A 21,445-nucleotide genomic window follows, 5' to 3' on the forward strand; every position below is an offset into this window, starting at 1 on the left:
CAAGAACTTAGGCGTTTTTCCTCCTATTTACATGTGTGAAGCAATGACTCTGTTATACAGTCATTGTTGTGAAGTAGCGTCAGTAAATATATAGTTAAAAAAAATACATGCACACACAATAGGGGCAGCGTCAGACCTGACGTCACCCCTGTCCGTACCGGTCACGTGACTACCGCGGAAGTCAACAAATCAGGCAGCGAAATGTAGCAACAAGCACTTTAGTCCGCTCAACTTCCCCGTTTTTGTCTTTTGTTCCTTTAATGTTGGCTGCTTGCGGTTTGAAAACGCCTTCTTAAATGAGACACGTACCGGACACTGGACGCACTTTGAATCTACATTTATCCAGTTAGTTCAGTTAAAATAACAACAAAGTAAAAAGAAAACCTGCAGATCTTCAAAATGTTTAACGACTCGCTTCCTTCGAGAATTAACGTGGTGCTTGTGATGGCCTATGGCAGTCTGGTGAGTTTGTTTAACGTTGTTTGTGCTGGTTTAATCCAAACCGAAACAATGAACGCAGTCCCGGGTTACAGAGGTAATCGGGATGCTTGGACAGGTGCCTCATTCCTCATCAGAGGCTTGCAGTGGTTGATACTTTATCCAAAGACTCACTTCTACTTGTTAATCTGTTATTAAACACAAATAAAGCTGTTATTACAAGTTTGAACACCTGAATCCCTCAACCATGTTGTAATCCACTGAAAGGTACTAATAGTGTGTAAAATCTGTTTTATAAATATCACTGCAGCTCAATGTCTCCTCTGTAGTTTTGGTGCCTGTAGTTGGGCGATTAATCATAATAACATTCATAATTATTGTAATGTTTAAAAAATGTCGACACTACACTGTGATTTAAGGATTTAGAGTGAGGACTGACAACATTTACCCTTTGGAGGCGTCACACCCTGGCTCAGGGACTGTGGCAAAGAAATGAAGACAGCAAAAAACAAACAAAACAGTTTATTTATAAAACCACAATTAACCAATGGAGCACACCCCAGGGCCCACGTGTGACTCATGTTAATGTAATTTAATTTATATAGCATGTTTAAGTTAAACATAAAAGCATATGTCGGTTTAAGATGTCTTAAGGCAGTGAAAACAGCAAAATAAACGTTTACAATGAAGTAAAATACAAGTTAATGTACATGTGCATGCACTCACTCACACACACACAGCTATTGAGTGGAAGCGTTTGAGAATAAAAAGATTTTGTGTCTGTTGTTGACTGTATGCACAGATGTCATTCACCTCAGATCAGCAGGCAGCTTGTTCCAAAGAACAGCGTGATAGTGACTGAAAGCACCCTCATGTTCTCAGCACACTTAGATCTAATTCTGGGAGCATTTAAAAGATCTGCACCTGATGACCTGAGAGGTCTTTTTTTTAACTGATTTTAGGCACCATGTACAATATTAACATAAATGTTACCATGTGATGCATTGTTCCAGAAATATCTTGCAGGTGTTCTTCTTAGGGAGTGATAGGCAGGCAGACTAACAATTCCAAGGAGTTGGACTACTGGGTCATTAATCGAGAACGGGTTATTGTAGAAAACTGGTTCTCGATATTGATATTCTCGATATTGGTCCAAACCAAATATTTCGGTCTAATTTCTGTTTAGTTCTAAAGAGTATGTTGCCATTTACCCTCAATTTAGCCCCTATACAACAAAACAATGAAACAAAGACACATTTAACCCTAGGACTTGCATTTATTTACACTATATGGACAAAAAAAACAGTGCCACCTACAGGAGCTGCTTGGCCATGGAAGTAATGTGTTTAAAAAAAGGGAAACTCAGACATCCATCTAACATTTAACTTTCTTTCAGATTTTTGTCTTGCTGTTCATCTTTGTCAAAAGACAAATTATGCGACTTGCCATGAAGTCTCGAAGAGGACCACATGTACCCCTTGGCCACAACGCACCAAAGGTGAAACACACACTATATTAATGCAAGTGTGTTCTGATGTTTTTTGTGTTTGTGCTGAAGAATTGTGTCTTTGTTCCAGGAGCTGAGACAAGAAATTGAAGCCAAGCTGAACCTGGTCCAGAAAATCCACTTTGAGCCTCGTCTGCTGTCTCCAGATGATGACCGGTTAATGCAGAGAGAACAGTCTGGTAAGAGGAGCAAACAAACACACACATAACACGCACCACTCCTGAAGCTATTCATATAAATAGTTTCCATGCCCGTGCACTAAGTAGTCTGTGTGTGTGTGTGCACATGTTCCAGGTTCCTGTGACTATTTGTATAGAATGAAAGCACTTGATGCCATCAGAGATGCCGGTAAGCTTTTCTGTTACAGTTTGTTTTGTTTTGCCATGAATCCAGATTAAATCCTCCTGACTGCTACAGCAACATCTTCAACTGTTTGTCATTAGATTTTCCTTTTCGTGAACTTGGAGGAACGTCCACCGCTGTTACTGGAAAAAGATTTCGGACCTGGCTTCTGCAGCTACGAAATTCCCACTGCATGTTCAGAGAAAACCAGAGCTCTGTCATCGACACGGTGCTAGATGGCTACAATAAAGCTCGTCATGGGGCAGAGGTCAGCATTTCCTCAGACGGTCCACAACTCAGTCCTCTCTTATTTACTCACTGACTCAAGTACCAGGTTGGATCCCCCTTTGTCTTCAGAACTGCCTTCATTAGTTCTTTATGGCTCAGATTCAACAAGGTGCTGGAAACATTCCCCAGAGACTTTGGTCCATTTTGACACGATAGCATCACAGAGTTGCTGCAGCTTTGTTGGCTGCATATCCATTACAGCACGTTCTAACCCTACCATCCAAATGTCACAGGAGAAACAGAGACTTAGCAGAGCAGGCAACATTTTTCCAGTGTTCTGTTTTCCGATATTAATGAGCATGTGGGAGTTGTAGTCTCAGTTTCCTGTTCTTAGCTGACAGCAGGGAGACTCAGTGTGGTCTTCTGCTTGATAGTTCAACGTGTTTTGCTTTCAGAGATGCTTCTGTGCATACTCTGGCTGTAACAACAGCTTATTTGAGTTCTCCTCTGACATAATTTGCTCAGAGAACTGCTGCTCTCTAGATAGTTTCTCTTTTTCGGATGATTCTCTGTAAAACCTACAGATAGTCGTGTGGGTACATAATTAGAGTTGCTGCCATGTAATTTGCTGATGAGATAGTTGTGTTAACATGGATGAATGGATGTACCCAATAAACTGCCTGGTGAGTGTATATTATCATCAAACATCACGATTCTGTGACAAAATGAGTAACAGTTGTGCTGAACAAACAGCTCCATGTTGACCTTCCAGTGGGCTCCCAGTTTGTGTTGTAGTTCTGATGCACTTGATGTCATTTTGTTTGCTAATTCTTGTACTTTTTCTTAAATAAAATCTTTTATCTTCAGGCTTTTGGTGAAGCAGAATTCTTGAAGTACCAGGAAGCCCTAACAAAACTGGCCTCCATGTAAGAAAACACAAACATTCCTCATGTTGCTCTCTTACAGCTTTTCCTTTAATCCCAGCATGGAATGTTAATAAGGCAGCGGGAACAATTGGTTCTCCTTGTATTGTTTCAGAGTGAAGTCTCAGAGCAGCAGCACTTTAAGTCAGCACCATCAGTCCGCAGCCAGAGACCTGACCAGCACTACAGAGCCCGCAAGCACCTCCTCTCCCTCTCCGACCCAACCCACCTACCTCACATCTACAATGCAGCAGCGCAGCAAGAGGCCCAGACACTTCCTGGAGCTGAAGAACTTCAAAGACAACTACAACACTCTAGACAGTACACTCTGAAAATGAGCCCGTCCAACAGAAGGTCAAGGACAAGGCAGCGCTGCCAGTGATTACGGTGCCTGAAGTCTCAGAGTGAAAAGACAAAAACACTGCCTTCATACTCTAACATGTATTGCCTTGTTTACACTGTAGTGCATATCAGATTACTGTTACAGTGCTCTTTACCTAAGTGTAGCTTATGCATATTATTGCATGTATGTATTATTGCATGTATGCGTGCTATATGTGGGTAGAATGACTCTAACCGACTATAGTAAGTAGGTTTGATTTGACCAAAACAAATCCAGAGCTATTAGGCTATGCAACAGCATAAGACAATCAGTATTTATTGCACAATGTAAACGCCTATGCAGACTTGCTGAAAATAACCAACTGTTTTAAAATGTTAATAGTTACATTTTCAGAGAAAACCAGCATTAATTGTTGCTTAGTGAGAAAAAAATCTGCTGTTGATGTCACTTATGTTTACACGTACATCTTTGCTGTCTTTTGTTGCAGTGAATTTGACAACTTGTTTTGTTTATTTGTTTTTTTAAGCCTTGATCATTTTTTTTACAGAAGCCATAGTGCTACTTGTTTTCAGGAACTGTGATTAATAAGTGCATTTTTTTTCAAACTCAGTTATCTCAGTTCAATGTAAATTAACAGTATTTCAGTGTATTGATGTATTTTAAATGTGGGGTATTGCATTATGGGAACTCCGTTCCTTGACTCTTAATTGTATACTGATATGAGAGCTGTGTTTCATTTTCATCTGCTTTTATGGTTTCCCAGGGAGGCATTTTAATGCCTGAATAATTTATTTCATGTGGTGCCTACTATACAATTTACCATCCAAATAAAACTGTGACATACAGTTGATTCTTGAGTCATTGGGAATTTTCTTTGACAAGAAAAACTGCAAAATCAAACATGCAAACCTACTCACTGTGGCGACCCCTTGTGGCAAGGGGGCAGCTGAAACTAGCTGTATTAGGCACATGGTGATAGTACTGTGTTAGACCCTCTTTCCCCTTCTGTTGCCTTTAAATTCTTCGTAGCATAAATTCCACAAGGTGCTGACGTCCATATTGACATGATAGTATCACACAATTGCTGCAGATTTGTTGGCTGCACACACAATACTAATAGTTATGCTGTGGTGATTAAACAATGGTCAGCTGGCAATAAGGGACCTACAATATGCCAAGTAAATACTCCCCACACCATTACATCAACCAGGGTGAACCATTAATACAAAGCAGGATCGATCCTTTCATGTCATTTACGTCAAATTCTGACCCTACCATGTTGCTTATCAAACCATCTTTTGTTGTTAAGTTTCAGTGATCCGATGCAAACCTAATTTTCCTTTTCTAAGCTGACAGGAGTGGCAGCTGGTGTGGTCTTCAACTGCTGTAGCCCATCTGCTTCAGGAATGGTGTGTAATGAAATGAGTGGTTATTTGAGTTACAGTTGCATTCCTATCATTCCTGAGTGATTTGGTCGTTCTCCTCTGACCTCTGATGTCAACAAAGCCAAAAACCTGCCATTCACTGCATGTTTTTTCTTTTTTCACACCATTCTTTGTAAACCTTAGAGATGGTTGTGTGGTAAAATTCCCAGGAGTAGATACTCACACTAACAGCCACATTCAAAGTCACTTTAAGCACCTTCCATCCTCATTCTTGTATTTAGTTTGGATTTCATCAGGCTGTATTGACCATGCATTCACATGCCTAGATGTACTGCATTGCTAAATTATTTAAATTAAATGTATGCGTTAATGAGTAGCTGATGTACCTAATAAAGTGTATCATTATATCATTTTGTAATGCAAATAGTGTCCAGCAGAGGGAGCCCGCTTCACCTTATTTCACTTGTGCATTCTGCATAAGAACTGAAAGGAAACCCATTGATTTTCAGTGATTTTATTCTAAAACAAACACAGATAGCAGATTAACAGGTACTTCGTACAAAAGCTTCTCTATTAAACAATCTCTCTAGGCATTTTATTTAACATTAATAAATATAGAGGAAAAAGCTGTTAGGTAGAAATCAAAACATCAAAATCACATGGATATGTACAACAAGAAGGTGACGTCTGCACAGTGACAGGGAACTGAAATGTTTTACAAGAAATATTAAGAAAAAGGACGCCTCTCATGTGTCTGACTTTCCAAACATCTTCATTTTTCTTTCCGCATCCTCACAGTTTCATAAAGTGCCATACTTTTCATTGGAGGCTTGACAACCATATATTTACTTACAAACAGCTCAGAGAAAAAAATAAATAGCCCATAAAAATAATCACAGGGTGTCGCCCTTATAGAGGCTACAGTCAGTATTTACACTCTAAAGCATTACACCGTTCACACAGAAAGGGAGCGGAGTCAGCAACGAAGACAAAGACACAATTCAGATGAACGAGTTAATGATTCTTCACATCGTGTGTCCTGACGGCGGCGTTAGCTACAGTTTATTGGCGCTGCATTGCTGTATGTGAATTTTATAATGTCGCTAGGAATTATTACCCCCTGCTCTTACAGTTAATCATCATTATAAACTTAAAGCAGGGCAAGCAAAAACACTTGCATACAGTTTGCAGTACTAAACGTAAACTTAGACTCACATCGCTCTCTCTAATGCATCTACATTAAAGCGGACATACACACATTATTTATGCATATGCGCAGACACGCAAGTGTGTGTGTGTTTGTATGTGTGCTGATAATCCCCTCCCACCCCTTTTTTCCTTCAATATTGTTTGGTTTGGTAGTTGTGGTCTCTGATGTTCAGCACGCACATCGGAACCGTTCGCTTTAGTCGGCATCGAACAGGCGGTTGGTGCTTCTGAGCCCTTCTCAGCAGTAACTGATTAATTCATCTGCCCAGCTGGTTCATGACTTGATCTCGATGACTTTGATGAAAGGAAGCGGTTTGTTGGATGAGGTGGACGGCTTGATTGGTTTGCTGTAGTGATGAGAGGAGGATAAATTACTTTTTAGGTGGAAAACAGCATTTATCACAGTGTTGTGTTGTTTATAGGTAATATATTTGAAGAGCACTGGCAAAATAAGTCACCTGTAGACAATCTGGGCGTTGCGTTCTGATGAAAGGTAGGAATTTGACCTTTGTCCTCCCAGAAAGTAGTCCACCTGGTCGTGCATTTCTCGGTTCTGCAAACACAGGGAGAATTCAAAGGGTGCAAATTATAATCACAGAACAGACACTGGCTTCAGCTTTTCTCCTTTCGTCTTCCCTCTAATTGCAGAGGCTGATCTACTTTTTACCCTGACCCTGCAATTCAAATTCCTCAGACATATTTTCTTACAGGAGAAGCTGTCCTCACCTCAGCCTCCAAAAATGCCACTTTCTCCTCCAGCTCTTTGATCACGCGGTCCCGCTCCTGGATCACCATGCGAGAGTTCTGGAGCTAAAAACGAGCAAACAGGGAGACAGACAGTGAGCGATCGCTACGCAAAGACGAAGACGGAGACAATGTGTTTGCTTTATAGAGCCGCACATGCTCATCCCACCTGCTCGATCATGTGTCTGACTTTCCTCTGTTGGCTTTTCAGCATGTCATCCAGATGGTGGATCTTTTCTTTGAGTATGGCCACCTCCTTCTCCAACTGCTCAGTCCTAAAAATAAACACAGTAAGTTACAGCACGCTATTGAACATGCTATTGACAGATGATTGATAAGTGGAGAGTTGAACACTTATATGTGTGTGTGGGGGTATTAGCTGACCTTTCCGCCCCTTTGTGGCCCTCCTCTCTGATCTTTCGCAGTTCCCGCAGTTCATCCTCACGGTTGCGGATGGCCTCCCGCAGCGTGGCGCTCTCCTGCTCCATTCCTCCCAGCAGCCTCTGGAGCTCATCAATGCGCTGGTCTTTCTTCTCGTTGGCTTCTTCTGTACTCCTCAGCTTCTCCTCCTGGTCACTCAGATGCTCTCTAAGCCTGCTGCCTTCAGCCTGGATTGGTCAAAAAGTTTTGTTCTAAATATCGCTTTCATGCAAATTATATAAATATGTATGTGTTTACTTTGTATGTAATATGCACGATGAATGCAAAGCCAGTGTAGGTTACCTGCAGTCTCTCTTTCTCCTCCAGGTGTTTCTTTTCTGCTTCCTGCAGCTGTGCATATAAGCGCTTACTGACTTCTCTCAGCTTGCTTCTCTCTGCTTCGTCATCCACGTCCTAATAGAAAATAAAGCGCTGGATTACCCTAATAGTACTCAGATGTTTTTATAATGATGTAATCAATACAATGATGGTCGAGTTTCGTAAGAGCTCTGTGGGCGTTGCCGCTATAAAGAAAACAGGCGTGTCCGCGTGCGTCAGTGGAGCTGCTGGAACCTGACCTGCGTTTCCCTTCTATTTGTGCCTCCCACACTTAGAGCGAGTAAGCTGTCGTGTGAGTCACAAATGCTGCTATAAGTGGCGCAAAAACAGTAAAAACCAAACACAACAGTGTCAGCTTCTTTGTTGTGTGTCTCTGCAAAACACTGCTGACATGCACAACAAGAGGATGCTACAAATATCTGGCTTAGAGACAGCGATGAAACTATGAAGGATGAAGCATGCGTGGAATGAAGGGGGCCTGAAAACAATAACACATGCAGGCAGCGGTACATAGTGTGCCGGAACAGCTCTTCCGCGCATTTTCTTACACCCTGGGGTGCTGTAAACGTAGCTGCTTTTTGTCTGCCATTTTAATCCTCTCTTTTTCCCCCCATGATGACTTCGCTGTTTAACTTTACACCACATTCTATCTGTGAGCCTCTGGGAGGTGATAGCTTTACAGGAATCTTATAGAAAACGCAAACTGACGCAGATAGCCCGTAGAAAAAAAACAACAAGACACCACAGGACTGAAGCTATGATGTGCATACGTGTGTTCGCTCACCTGTCCGTCATCTCTAGCTCCTGGTTTAGTGGATGAAGTGCTCTTTCTGAAGGGGATTCCAACCTTCCACCCATTTGTGTGCGGCTGGACAGATAAAAGGAGGAAGTGCAGATGGAAAATATTAAAGACAGTGAGGGGAGAGTTAAAGGAAATGCCATCAAGAGCTCAGGATGCAAGGCTAACAATGGCTTACCTTGTTTTTGGCTGCCATCTGCTCCCTCAGAGTCTTCAGGCAATATCTCACCTGTGTGACACAAACACACAAAAAAGAAATTGTTATAAATTAAGATATTATCTGAACATGTATGTTTTCTACTTGAGTAAATAACCAACACAGGAAAGTCAGGAGCTGAAGGGAATCACGAGAGAAAAGAGGCGTGTGAGCAAGGATGATTTTACATGATGCAAATTCTTACATAAGCTATAAAACAGGGACGACAGACTGTAGAATTACTGTGTGCATTTGTGTGTTAGTGAAACAGCCAGTTAGATGCTGTCCAGACACTGACCTCCTGTATCTGTGAAACTTCATCTGACAGCATCTTCAGGCTCTCTTGGTGTTTCTGCTGCTCTTTTTTGCGGGCCTCTAGATACACCTGAAACAAGGACATACATGAATGTATATACTGGTTTAAAACCAGCAGAAGAAAAAAGACAAAGAAAAGAAAAGAAAAAGAAAATACGAAGAAGCCTACCTTGATGATTTCTACCTGCTCCTCTGTGGATTTGACTGGTTCAGAGGTCAAAGCAGTCCTCTCGTTGGCTGGCTGCACCAGTGCAAAAGCTCGTCCGATTGGCTGGAGATTAGCAGAGATAAGAGGAGTTTACAATCGGGTTTTGCGTGAGTAGATGGGTGTGATAAATTTCTAAATAAAATGTCAAACTGAATGCAGATGATCCAGAAGGGGTTTGGTCATATTTACAATCAACGCTGGAATACAGGATTCGTGAGAACTGGCAGGAATGAATCTGACTGATAATTAATACAAAACTTTTTTCCAGGACCGTCTGCACGCTTGGTGAAATTAAACTGTTAACAGGCAAAAATGAAAAATTTCTTTCTGCGTGGGTGTGAAAGACCGAGAGCCTCTGTAATCAGGAGCCAGAGACTTTGAGCACTAATCGCTATGGAGACTAACCCATAAACATCTGGTCAAAACCACAATACGCTGAGAGGGAGCGAGAGAGCGAGAGGGGGGGAACATGCAGATAAAGGTGGAGACACGTTATGCAACTGTGCTGCTCTGGTGGTCCCACTGGTATTGGCAGAACAATGGTTGTCTTGAGACATTCTGAGTGTGGGAACCCCACTAATGAAAAGCTGATGGCATCTTTGTACGCGGCTGGTGTCTTTTTTTTCCCTCTTTTTTGAAAGCGCAGTTGTTCTGAGCTAATTACTGAGGATCATAGAGAAGATTAACTAACCCAGCAACTGTCTGAACCGTCAGATCCAAAACGGGGTGAACAAACCTTCAGCACTTCTTTTCTCATCCGATAACATTTCTAAATCAATTCTCTCACAGTCTAGTCTAATAGGTGACAAATCTATTCAAATATCAAAGACTCGTATTTTAAAAATCGCTCTAAACTCCAAACATGCTCCACCTGCTGCTGTTCTAATGCCCAGGATCTGCTCTGTTCTCCCTTCTGGTGGTCAGAAGTTATCAGGTACAGGACGTGCTTACCTTGTCCCTGTGCTGCTCTGTGCTCCGAGCCGCCGCCTGGTTCTGGTCGTGAAGTGTGAGCCGCAGCCGCCTACACCCCTCCTGAAAAAGGCAGCGAAAGTAAGAGGTTGATGAAGTGAAGCCACAAAGAGACGGTTATGTGATGGAGAGGCTGATTGGGGACTATTTTGAGGAGGAGAGGGGGAAAAAAAGAGGAGGAGAGACTGAGTCATACTCACAGAGTGAAACAGAGAAGGAGGGACAGAGGGGTGGGGGGAGTATCCAGTAAGAAAGTGTGCTATAGGAGCATCAGAACGAAAGAAAAAGTTTTCTCCCTGCTGCACAGGGACAGATTGTTTGATTTAAACCAAGTGCTACAGACGTCAGAGGGACTTAGGCGGAAACCCTCCAGATGCTCGCAGCCAATTGGAGACAGTGGCTAGATTTCTGGGAAAGTACTCAGCAAATGTAATGTCAAGCAAGACGGAATATTTCCATGGCAACATAACCTCACAGTAGCCATAAACTGTCTGGCACACTAACAATACAAGAGGGCGGAGTAAGATGGAGGCAAAACAATGCACAGAATCAACGCTCCAGCAAAACGCACAGATATTTTCTTTCAGTCACAGGATAAAAGTCTCTTTAACAGAAATACTCTGGAGCAGGATGGGACTCCGTGTGTGTCTTCCAGTACACGGCGGCCTCTAATAAACAGTGACCAGTCAGCATCTGTGCTAATGCAAGTATGCGGATGTTTGGGAGGAGGTCGGAGACATTATATAACTCATTCCAGCCAACACAACTTGTTCTGCTCATTTTCCCGTGGGTATTTACTGTGTCCTCCTCAAGTCACCGCCAAACAACTCTAAACAGAAACGAATGTATGAACGAGTAATACTTCCAATCAGATTAATTGGTGATATATTACATGTAATCAGATAATTGGTTAAATCGTAAACAAAATTAACATATCTGTGTGTGCCTGCTCTCTGGTGCGTTTGAGCGGGAGTGTCTGGTCATGTTTAGCCACTTGTACGTTAATAGTTTATTCCTTTGTTTTCTTTTGATGCTCATCATGCACCACAACAGCCCTACCTACATTTTGTTACCTTGCTTTTCCTTTCATAGACACTGCTTTAGGCGGTGACACAGCAATCTCGCCTAAATGTCGGTTTAATTGGCATTACAGAACACCGATCAAGTCACACGATCTTCATCTGCGGATGGACTTCGCCCAGCTGTCAGACAGTTATAGATGCGTGTTGTTCTCTGAGCTTTTAATACAACTCGGTGAAAGTGCAGCTAGATTGAACATTCGTGTGTGATTGCCTTTATCAACAGCTGTTTCTGTTTTGGTCAACAACTAGAAGGGAACCCAGTGAGCCCATCCTCCACCAAGGTCAATGTCATATCTGCCAGTTTGAAGGCATTTTATCTGGATTGACACTTTAATGGGTCTTTCCCTCCCAACAAGCTTCATAATCTTCAGCTTGGTAGTTTCAGCCAAAACTTTCCCTGTTCTCCCCCCGTAATTATAAGGAAGTGTAGATAAATGAAATGCAAAATCACCTGTCTTCAGGTTTTTGAATGTAGATGAAATGCCACTTACCAAAAACTAATTTTAGAAAAATGTATTAATATTGGATAATAAAAACAAACAAATAACCAATTCTCATCCTTCTAATCTCAGCTTCTGTCCAGAGACCCTGTCTGATGTGCAGAGTGCGTCTCGATTCTGACCAGACGAGGGGAAATGAGCTCGCTCGTGTTGCGTAATGCCACGATAAAAAGCTGCTGTAAAAGAAAAGCTTTGTGTTTAGAGAAGGTCTAGGGCTAGATTAGCTGGTTATCTTTTCAGGATGCAGTGAAAGGGAAAAGGCAGACAGCGAGACGTGTGGGACTGATATTCAGGAGATATAATAATAGAAAATGAATGTAAAAAAGGAAATAGAGTAATAGTCTTGGTGGAGGTCCAACCACAATGAAGAAAACTCAGAGAAATGAAAGCAAAAAAAATCCCCTTTCTTTCTTCATGCTCTCCTCTCAGATTGCAAATGTCTGTAAGCTCTAATAGGGTGCACGACTGGGGAGGACGAAAGGGGAACAGTGGGATAGTTGTTAAGAAGGAATCCATCATTACACGACTTTTCCGGACTTCCACAGACAGCCAAACAAAGACTCCACTAATCCCAGCTCTGAGCTATTCAGTTTCTCTGCCGGTTTGCTCTTTTATGTCCGCAGACACACAAAAATGCAGTCCTTTCCACCTTCAGCAACAACCTGTAATACTAGACTTCCCAGGAACACGCAGCAAAACACACATACGAGGTTAAGTGCACACTGCCTTTATAATGGCAGAAACATGACACTGAGCTTTAAGCACAGAGTCCACACAGCTGGGTGCACGACAATGGACACAAAAGATCACGGGGGTACCTGCAGGCAGAAAGGCTGAAAGGATACGAGGATGCTTTTCGTCTCAGACTTTGGCATCAGGAGGCTGTAACCGAGGGTTGACTACCAGTTTAGGAATGTTGCTGTTAAACATGCAGAATTTCTGGATTTGTCTCTTAGAAATCGATCCCGCTTAAAGAGGAAAGAGTTTATATTTCCGAACGGAGGTAGGAGCAGGTATCGCACCCTTTAATGGTAAAGCATCCCCTGCATTCCCCAAAAACAAAATCCTCTAATGTGTGTGTGTTTGAACAAACGTCTTTGAATTAAATCACATTCCTTCTCTCTTGCACTGCTTTCCCACACGCTGCACAGGTGTCACTTTATCTTTTGTCCAACTGCATCGTAAACCTCGGCCTTTAAAACGACAGGTGCAATTCGAGCATGGCCGCCAGCGCTTCCTGTGTGATTTCAGGTAGTTTAGTAACAATGTTCACACTGTTATTGAGTTTCAGTGTCTTGCTTGCATAAAGGAAACAGGAATATAAACACATTTGTATAGAAAACCTTTATTTCAATAGGCGTAACCCAATGAACCTCTTACTGCATCATGTGCTCTCTTGATACAACTGATTGGCTGAACAGCAAACACTAAGACAGGGAACTATGTGATCAAAGATTAAGTAAACAAAACTAAGACTCGAAGCTTCAATGCCAACTTATCGGTAATAGAAACTGGATTTTATGACCACCTTTATATTCTGCTCCACCCAGCTTTGGCAAGCACAGGAAGTTTTACACAAAACCACAGAGATGAATCAAAGTTAATCAAAATAGGACTGATGCACAGTTAAACTGGTAACTTATTTATCGTTTCAGTGTTTCTTCATGTGACTAACCTGGTGCTTGCAAACCTTCAGAGAGGTTGCTTTTCTTTGTCACATAAGAGAATAAATTAAACACCCACTTTTGGATTTTGGACTGTGCTGAGAAGCTATGATGATTGTTATTCAATTAATCATTTAATCTTAGACCATTACTGGACGATTAGCTGATAATTATAGTGCTGAGCCCTAGTTTATGCATCTGTAGCTCCTGCGGCAGTGAAAAGGTGTCACTGTCCCACTGACTCAGCAGGCTGCGCCAATTAATGGGTTAAATTAGGTTAAGTCCATTTTAAAGAGGACAGAGGAGCTGATTGTTGCATGAAAGGCCATCATGTGAGAACCTGAACAGGTGATGATAAACAAGCAGTCCAGGATCAGAGTTCACAGTGACAGAGGACTCTAGAATCCCTATAATCAGTCATTTTTCTGGTCTGTGTGGCATGTAAAAAAGGTGTTTGCGGGCATATTGCAATCGTGTCTCAACACAAATGTGCCAATAAGTCATGTCTGGCCCATTCCCAGCTGGTGATGTCAGACTCTCCTAACTAAGATGACTGATGATGAGAAGAGACGCTGGGAATGTGTTCAACAACATGCAATTGTGACATCACTTCTAAACATTGCCTGAGCTGAAAATAATACCTTGATAAATCCTGCTGTGCAGGAAAGAGAAAGCGCTACAGTTTCAAACAATAGATTAAAAAAACCCTGGGATTTCTGGTCACTAGTACTAACTTTAGAGCACTCTTTGTTTCAGAGTCAGTGCTTCTTGTTCCTTCTATTTTATTTTTATCACATGATCCCAGTTCCCGAAAACATACTTAACAAATGAGCTGCTGAAGGCCTCTCTGTGCTACATCAGGCACATTCCTCCTCCTCTTGTATCCTTACAGACGTGTCACTGATAACTGTGTCATTAACTAATCTGTCAGTACCCTGCAGTCGTTACAGTACGCCGAGGTGAAAGTTCCTCGGCTGCTTTATTAACTAGGAACAGCCATATCAGGTGCAAATACTGCAGGTGGGTGACTATTTGACTGCTGAATTTGACTTTGTTAAAGATAAATTTATGTTCTCTGTGAAGCTGATGCAAATGTGCTATCAGCCTCATGTTCAAATGTCATGTATGATTAGATAAAACAAAGACTGGACAAACATAAAGTTTCATATATTGCTCCATAACACATTCCTGAGAGCTGTTAATCAGCGTGTGTGTAAGAGGCCCTTTGTACACGTTGACGTTTATGTCTGCTTTGTAGTTACACAACAGAAGATCTAGATCAGTGGGTCCCAAATGGTGCGGGACTTTGTGCCAACCATAGATTTTCATCACAAATGGACAAAAAATAATGAATTTGATAAACTTTAATACTTTCATACACATCAAAGGGTCTGATTCATTGTAAGTAAAATGGTTTGCCTTTCCGTCGAGCTCAGCCAGACAATATCTAATTAATTTAAGAATTTAGATGACCTTCAGGTTATTTTTAAACAAATATGAATGTGTGTGTCTTGAAAGTTTTACATGTTTCTGTAATATCATTTGATATGAGCTCAGCAGGAGAGTGCTGAGGTGGAAGGTGGAGGGTATCATGTTGCCCCGCAACCTCATAAACCACAGCGCAGGTCAACAGTTTGTTTTTTCAGGTGAGGTAAATGATTAATGCTTTTGCTGTCACGCAAGCAAATAAAGCCCATTCAAGTGATGTAAAGCATAGCTTAGGACTACTTTCTTTACAGGTTTGCAGCAAAGCACACACACATATTGAGCTGATTATTTCTGGTGATCAAACCTTCACATGGGCAGGTGGCACACATACTGCACAAGCACAGCCTTTAGTTCCTGAGCTGCCTTCACTCTCTGTAACTGTAAGCCTTTAAATGATGTGTCCAGAAGGTACTTGTGACAGACACAGATGTTATTTGGATTAATACTGAGCTGCCACCTTGTCTCTATGGGTAAGACGGGTTAATACCTTAATTACAACAAAGCCAGGGACAGTAAACGCACCATTTAAAGCAGGTGAAGCCACAAAATCAGAGGGCAGAGTACAGACAAAAAATGAAAAATTAAAGAAATAGTAAATAACGTAAATAAATTAATTACAATAAATGAACAGGAAATTATCCACCCTGATTTCTTTCTGGTTGGGTCATCCTTTAATTAGACCTACTTCAGCTAAGTACAGCAAACGCACAAAGACACAGAAATCCACGTAAGCTAATGTATAAGTAACTTACCCCATATTCTTGACTTCTGATGTCCTCAAAGGTGCACAGACTTCTCGTCACGCCGTTCATCTCTCACAGAAATAAATAAATACTCCACACACAATAAATAAAGAATTCAAAGCTTCGTCACGGTGTCTCTCTGCTGACCGCACACAGCAGCTCAGTCACTTTATCAGTCCTCGGCCCGGTAAGTGTGTGGAGAGCTACTTTTCTCTGCACGTCACAGTGGGAGTGAGCCACAAAAGCATGCGACCCGCCCACAAGGAGACCGAAACGGCCAAATAGGGAACTAGGGGAATCAGGAATAGCTGAGAGGGGAGGGTCAGCACCGGTATAACAACTTCTGGCACAGTGACTTCTAGAAATTTTACATCCCGATTATCACACGATGTTCAGAGAGCCATGTAAAAGTAGTAAACAGAGGAAAGTGATCGCCCCTTGCTGAGCAGCGGAAGGCAACACCTACTGACTGCTGTCCAGTCAGCACACTGCTCAATGAATTATTGAGTGAGCTTGAACTCCTGACTGAGCCTGTTTAAGAAGACTCTTTCCTAAGATTACAAAGCAATGGAAACCAAAAGACTGAATTCAGTGATTTGAGGCATTTATTCTTATTATTGTTGATGTTGTTGTTGTTGTTGTTTTAGATGAACTTTTCTCACCAAATTCGACATGTAACTGCAAACACAATTGTTAATATAATACATCTGCCCTATGTTAACAAATCCCAGATACTGTAGAAACCCATCCAGCCACAGCAGGTTACTCTGCAAACATATCAAGGTGGAAGCAGGCTAATTAATCTTCTGTAATGCATACACACTGTTACTATGGTGATGGCCGTATTCAGAATATACAAGTAATACCTGTGGCCTACAACACACCAGCCCCACCCACCTGCCATTCAAAGCTTCTGTTTACAAGGGGCAGCCAATCAGAAGGGACGAAACTTAAAGCAAGGTATTGGCCTTAAAGGGAGAGTACGTATAACAAAATAAAGAAGCAGATTATCTCAATTAAACGGATAAAAAAAAAAAGTGGTAATATGGGAAAAAAATAGGTACTCAGTAAGTAAAAATCTGCAATACTACAAGTTGCTATGTAAAAAGCAAAAATATAAGGCAGTAAGATTGCTCTAAAAGTAAAACAATCAAATAAAGCTAAAGAAAACAGAATGAAACAGAGTGTAATTAAAACGAGAAAAGAAGCTGTCACAGTGAACATGTGCTACTTATTTATGTCAAAGCTACTTATTTAATGTGTTGCCCTCGCCTGAATGTTTTAGTAATTGTATTAATGTGTTTTTGACTCCATGTATGAGTCTGAAGAAGTGGTTATACTGTTTGATGTTTAATATCCTTTATAGTTATGCTTTTTGGTTGCCAGTCATATCCTTCACAGGCTGCATCCATGGCTTTCCCTTATTGTCTGTAAATGATATCAGCGTGTCAGGGACTGGGGCTGAAAATAAACTTATATGGCCAAATATAAACCCATTCCTGTGAGGTCAGCAAAGCACAGCTCATTCACCATATCACTCAACTGCAATACCAAGCTAAGCTTGTTTTCACTAATAGGTAAATGGCTGATTTACTTTAACTGAATTGTGAAATTGTTTATTCTTTGAAAGCAAAGCATAACCACATGTCATCACATAACAGTTAAGAGTTCAGTTCAAAGCCTAAAAATGATTTACAGCATTTCAAAACAGAACACATGAAATATTAAAATGTTCCCTTTAATCCCTTTAATGTTGACTTTACATAAAACAGCACAACAAGCTTTCCTCCAGTCACAAAACAAATCAGTCGCGTCCAAAAGCTTGACAAAAAGGGTAATTCTTTATTTTCTTTATGTCTTTATTAATTTTTTTCTGCCAGGCAGATTTTTTCAGCAGTAATGTAAAACTCGCAATCCAAAGCTTACAAAACATTTAGTGTTCCTGCAGAATTCCTACTGTTGCACAACCTGGGCTGCATATTTTTACAGGCCACCCCGAAGGCACAAAGGTGACAGAACAAATGAGTAACAGAGCGAGCGTTCCTCTGCTGGCATGTAGCTGATGCAGCAGCAGCTGATCCGGCTCTGCACAGACCTCAAATTGGATAACGACTTTAGCGGCGTTTAGGAGCAAACAACAGCTCAGAGTGACACACAAAAGGATGATGTTAAGTGAATTCGAAACAGGAGCAGAAACAGACTCGAGCACAAAAGCAGGAAAAGCCTAACCAGACATTAGCGAAATTGTCTACATGACCCGCATTTTTAATAAGTAATCACTTCAGGGTAACCAGTCACTAACCAAGAATGTAACCTTTATATCAGAGTGGTTGCGTTTCACTAATGGTTGACTTATCACTGGGAATGATGTTCCTCCACAAACTAGAAGACCAGCACATCTACACCTAATGCACACACCAAGCAACAATCCTAGTCCTGATTATGAGTTCACATCATGCCATTGGCCGCATGCAGACGCACTGATCCAGAGATCAGACAGCAGACTGTTATGAGAGTCTATGTTTTCATACATGCACGCGTTAGACTGAGATCACAGAGTGAGTCAGACTCCTGCTAGTCGCATTCAGTCGCCCTTCTTATCTGTTTGGAAGAGTATGTCTTAAGTTGTGCCAAGTTCAAATATGCACATAACCCGGACGAGCTTTGTGTTTTCAGATCAAAAATCTGACAAGCCTGTCTGGACTAAAGTCTTTGTAGAGGACTAAATGGAAACGTCTCATTGGCTACCTCAAAAGGTCTTACACAAGTGAGTCAGGAAAAGTGCTGCTCTGTGAAAGTGTTCCTGCTGAAGCCCAAACATAACCAGACAACAGTTTCAACAAACACTGTGACAGAAAAAAGGCAAACGCAAATATAACAAAAGGTCATAAAACAACCTTCATTTTATATTACTGGATGTACTTGGTGAGGGAGAAGGAAAATCACACTCAAATAAAATTCAGTATTTATCTTTCACATTCTTGATGTCAAATCTGGAACCACTCTGTGTTCGTGTGTGTGTTTCTTAACTTAGATACTTCTAGCTTATTGGGATTTGTTCATCTCACACCCCAGTGAGCCAGTGAGCACGTCTGATACGGTTCAACAGAAATTCCACCAATACTGTAGAATTTGTCACCTTGGGATATATCCACAAGGATGTGGTTTTCAGCTTTTTCCATGGGTAGCTGCATAGGCACAGGTCACACTCACTAACTTCTGATGCACACCCAGTTGTTTTATTCTGAAATATGACAAAAAACATTCCGTTCAAAAAAGAGCTCTGAGGGTTAATCCTAATCGGCTTTCAAGGTGTAAAGAGTTTTTAAAAAAGTTGATGTTTTATGCATTTCTTGAGTTTTACACATTGTTCTTGGGCATAAAAAGAAAAACCGAGTTTAAACCAAAATTCAAATAATAAAAGACTGCATTACGTTTTTCCTAAATTGAGCCATTAAAATATTAGATATCTAACCATGTGACCTGAACAAGAACACAACATTGTCTGACCTGCTATAATGTTAAAAGTGCACTTCTGTGTAATGCAGAGAGGAGCTGATAAACTGATGAAAATAATAATGACGCTATAAGTGTGGTCACGTACTTTAGATTATCAAAGTGAAACTTACAGAAAACAATGGCTCATTTCCTGTCATGAGGGCTGCGGTTACCAATGTGGATGCACAGGTCGTGTCCTTACACACAGATAAAAATGATGAATCCCTCTGGAGTGACTCTTTTTAATTATGTTTACTTCTAGGGAACAAAATCACGAGCTAATCATCTACTAAATTATAACAAGCAGAAATATGGGAGGTGGGTTTGAGCAGTTAGTTAGAAAAGTTGAATTTGGGCGCTGTTGTCAGTTTCCTTGTGAAAAAAGAAAACTTGCATAACACGCTTTAGTGGTATCATGATATCAGAATCTGGACACAGCCCTCATTTAGTGTTGAACACAAGAAAAGTTATTTTTAAAGCACTGCATGATGACAGTCTTTGCTCCACTCCTTATCTTTTTATTAATCGTGCACTGTAATTACAACAGAACAACTGAAAACATTAGTCACCGTGTGTGGTAATTTCACTGGTTGTGTTTTTATTGTGCATCTACATGTGAAACCCCTGAAGGCAGACAGAAATATTTTTACACCTTCGGCATGGCTGCATTCTTTCTCAACAACAGGAGCCATACGTAACAACAAACACACCACGATTTCTATAGCCAACACACCCAGCTCTTTGGCAAATCAGCTCTCAGGTTTAATGCTGTGTCCTGGAAAACAGGAATCATATGGAAACCCAATCCCACCCATGGAAAGTATGCTCTAGTCTAGCAAAACAGGTATTGTACAAACATTAAAGGTGTGACTTCATGCCAATAAGTTTGTTCCAAGAAAATATTTTAAAGTTCAACTCCCAGTGAGAAGGAAAGGAAAGGCGCATTTTACCTCTTTTGTAGATCAATCGCACAATAGCTCCATGGGAGGTAAAATGACTTTGTTAAAAAAAAATCAGCAAGACTTAAAGTCTGTCTGTGTGTGCCAATAAGGATGTAAACACATAAATAACCCAGGGAGTTGGTGAAGTGTTCCCTCCAGGGTGCTGACTTTGATATCTTTTTTTAAAAAAGCAGCAAAAACAAACCCCTAAAGTCATAAAATGTTGTGTCTTAAAGAGCAAAAGCCACAGATTTGTTCCCAGTACAGTGAGGAGAGTTTGCTGATTGTCTCCTTTCATTATTTCACTCATTTGCACTTCTGTAGAAGCTTCCTTGAACTTGTTTTCACATGGACTCCGTACATTCCTGGAACGCTTCACCCAGTGGTGCTTCTGACACCAACAAACCATCCATCACTGGGCATCACTGGGAGTATCGCGGTGCCAGCTCAAACACACTGGCCTATTTGTAGTAACCTGCATTGCACGCCCTAATCCTATTTACACAGTTAGAGCTTCGACAAACAGACATTTTTAATTCGTCTTAAGTCTGTCAGGGTGTTGCACAGGTTGGTTTCGGGATTTTCACGCTCTCTGCTGTGTGAATGTCCACTTTCAGCAGTGAGCCTACCAGTTAATTATAATGATGCTAATAATCGTGCAACTGTTTCTTTAAAAAAATAAAAAATATGATTTCAGACACACAATAAACAAAGTTAGAGGCAGATTTGGCTTAGAGCATTATTGTCATTTTTGTTCCAGAAATGTAAAAACATGATGATAACAGTGTACTGAGAGCGCGGGAGCCCAACACACGGTTGATTTCTGCTCTTCTTTTGATGTCTCTTTGTGAAATGTCGGATTTAACTGAGAAAAGTGTCTTCCAGTTTAATGTTACTAAGTCTTGTTTGCTTGTTGCCTCATCGTTTGTTCTTCAACTGGCCTCATCAACGCGCCAGCATGTCAGCATTTGTTCTGGGGTGTTGGAGAATGTATGAGCTGAGTCAGAAAGCTGAAATCTAACAGACAAAAAAAAGAAAGAAAGAAAAGGAAAAAGAAAAATATTCATCCAGATTTGACTGACCCCTGTAATCACATGGATGTGTGCCTGTGTTGATAAAATCTTTTATCAGCACAGCAGCTGTGGTTGATTCTGCTCTGCTTGA

The 21,445-nt window shown here is 41.1% G+C and overlaps 2 protein-coding genes across 2 annotated transcripts; one reads left to right on the top strand and one right to left on the bottom strand.

The window, feature by feature from the left end:
* Nucleotides 1-197: 197 nt before the first annotated feature.
* Nucleotides 198-4,597, top strand: lg10_11h1orf43 (linkage group 10_11 C1orf43 homolog). Its single transcript, XM_063486380.1, has 7 exons — nucleotides 198-462; nucleotides 1,835-1,936; nucleotides 2,016-2,124; nucleotides 2,240-2,293; nucleotides 2,389-2,555; nucleotides 3,383-3,441; nucleotides 3,554-4,597. The coding sequence occupies exons 1-7, from the start codon at nucleotides 400-402 to the stop codon at nucleotides 3,768-3,770; spliced, it is 771 nt and encodes a 256-aa protein (XP_063342450.1). The 5' UTR covers nucleotides 198-399; the 3' UTR covers nucleotides 3,771-4,597.
* A 1,088-nt stretch (nucleotides 4,598-5,685) lies between these two features.
* tuft1a (tuftelin 1a) lies at nucleotides 5,686-16,030 on the bottom strand. The gene is made up of 12 exons (XM_063485975.1): nucleotides 15,852-16,030; nucleotides 10,348-10,428; nucleotides 9,358-9,459; nucleotides 9,172-9,258; nucleotides 8,856-8,906; nucleotides 8,663-8,746; nucleotides 7,843-7,953; nucleotides 7,504-7,727; nucleotides 7,289-7,394; nucleotides 7,102-7,185; nucleotides 6,834-6,928; nucleotides 5,686-6,722 (listed from the first exon to the last, which is right to left on the bottom strand). The coding sequence occupies exons 1-12, from the start codon at nucleotides 15,909-15,911 to the stop codon at nucleotides 6,650-6,652; spliced, it is 1,158 nt and encodes a 385-aa protein (XP_063342045.1). The 5' UTR covers nucleotides 15,912-16,030; the 3' UTR covers nucleotides 5,686-6,649.
* Between the last annotated feature and the right edge of the window lie 5,415 nt (nucleotides 16,031-21,445).

The sequence above is a fragment of the Pelmatolapia mariae genome, linkage group LG10_11, assembly GCF_036321145.2.
Source record: "Pelmatolapia mariae isolate MD_Pm_ZW linkage group LG10_11, Pm_UMD_F_2, whole genome shotgun sequence".
Taxonomy (NCBI): Eukaryota; Metazoa; Chordata; class Actinopteri; order Cichliformes; family Cichlidae; genus Pelmatolapia; species Pelmatolapia mariae.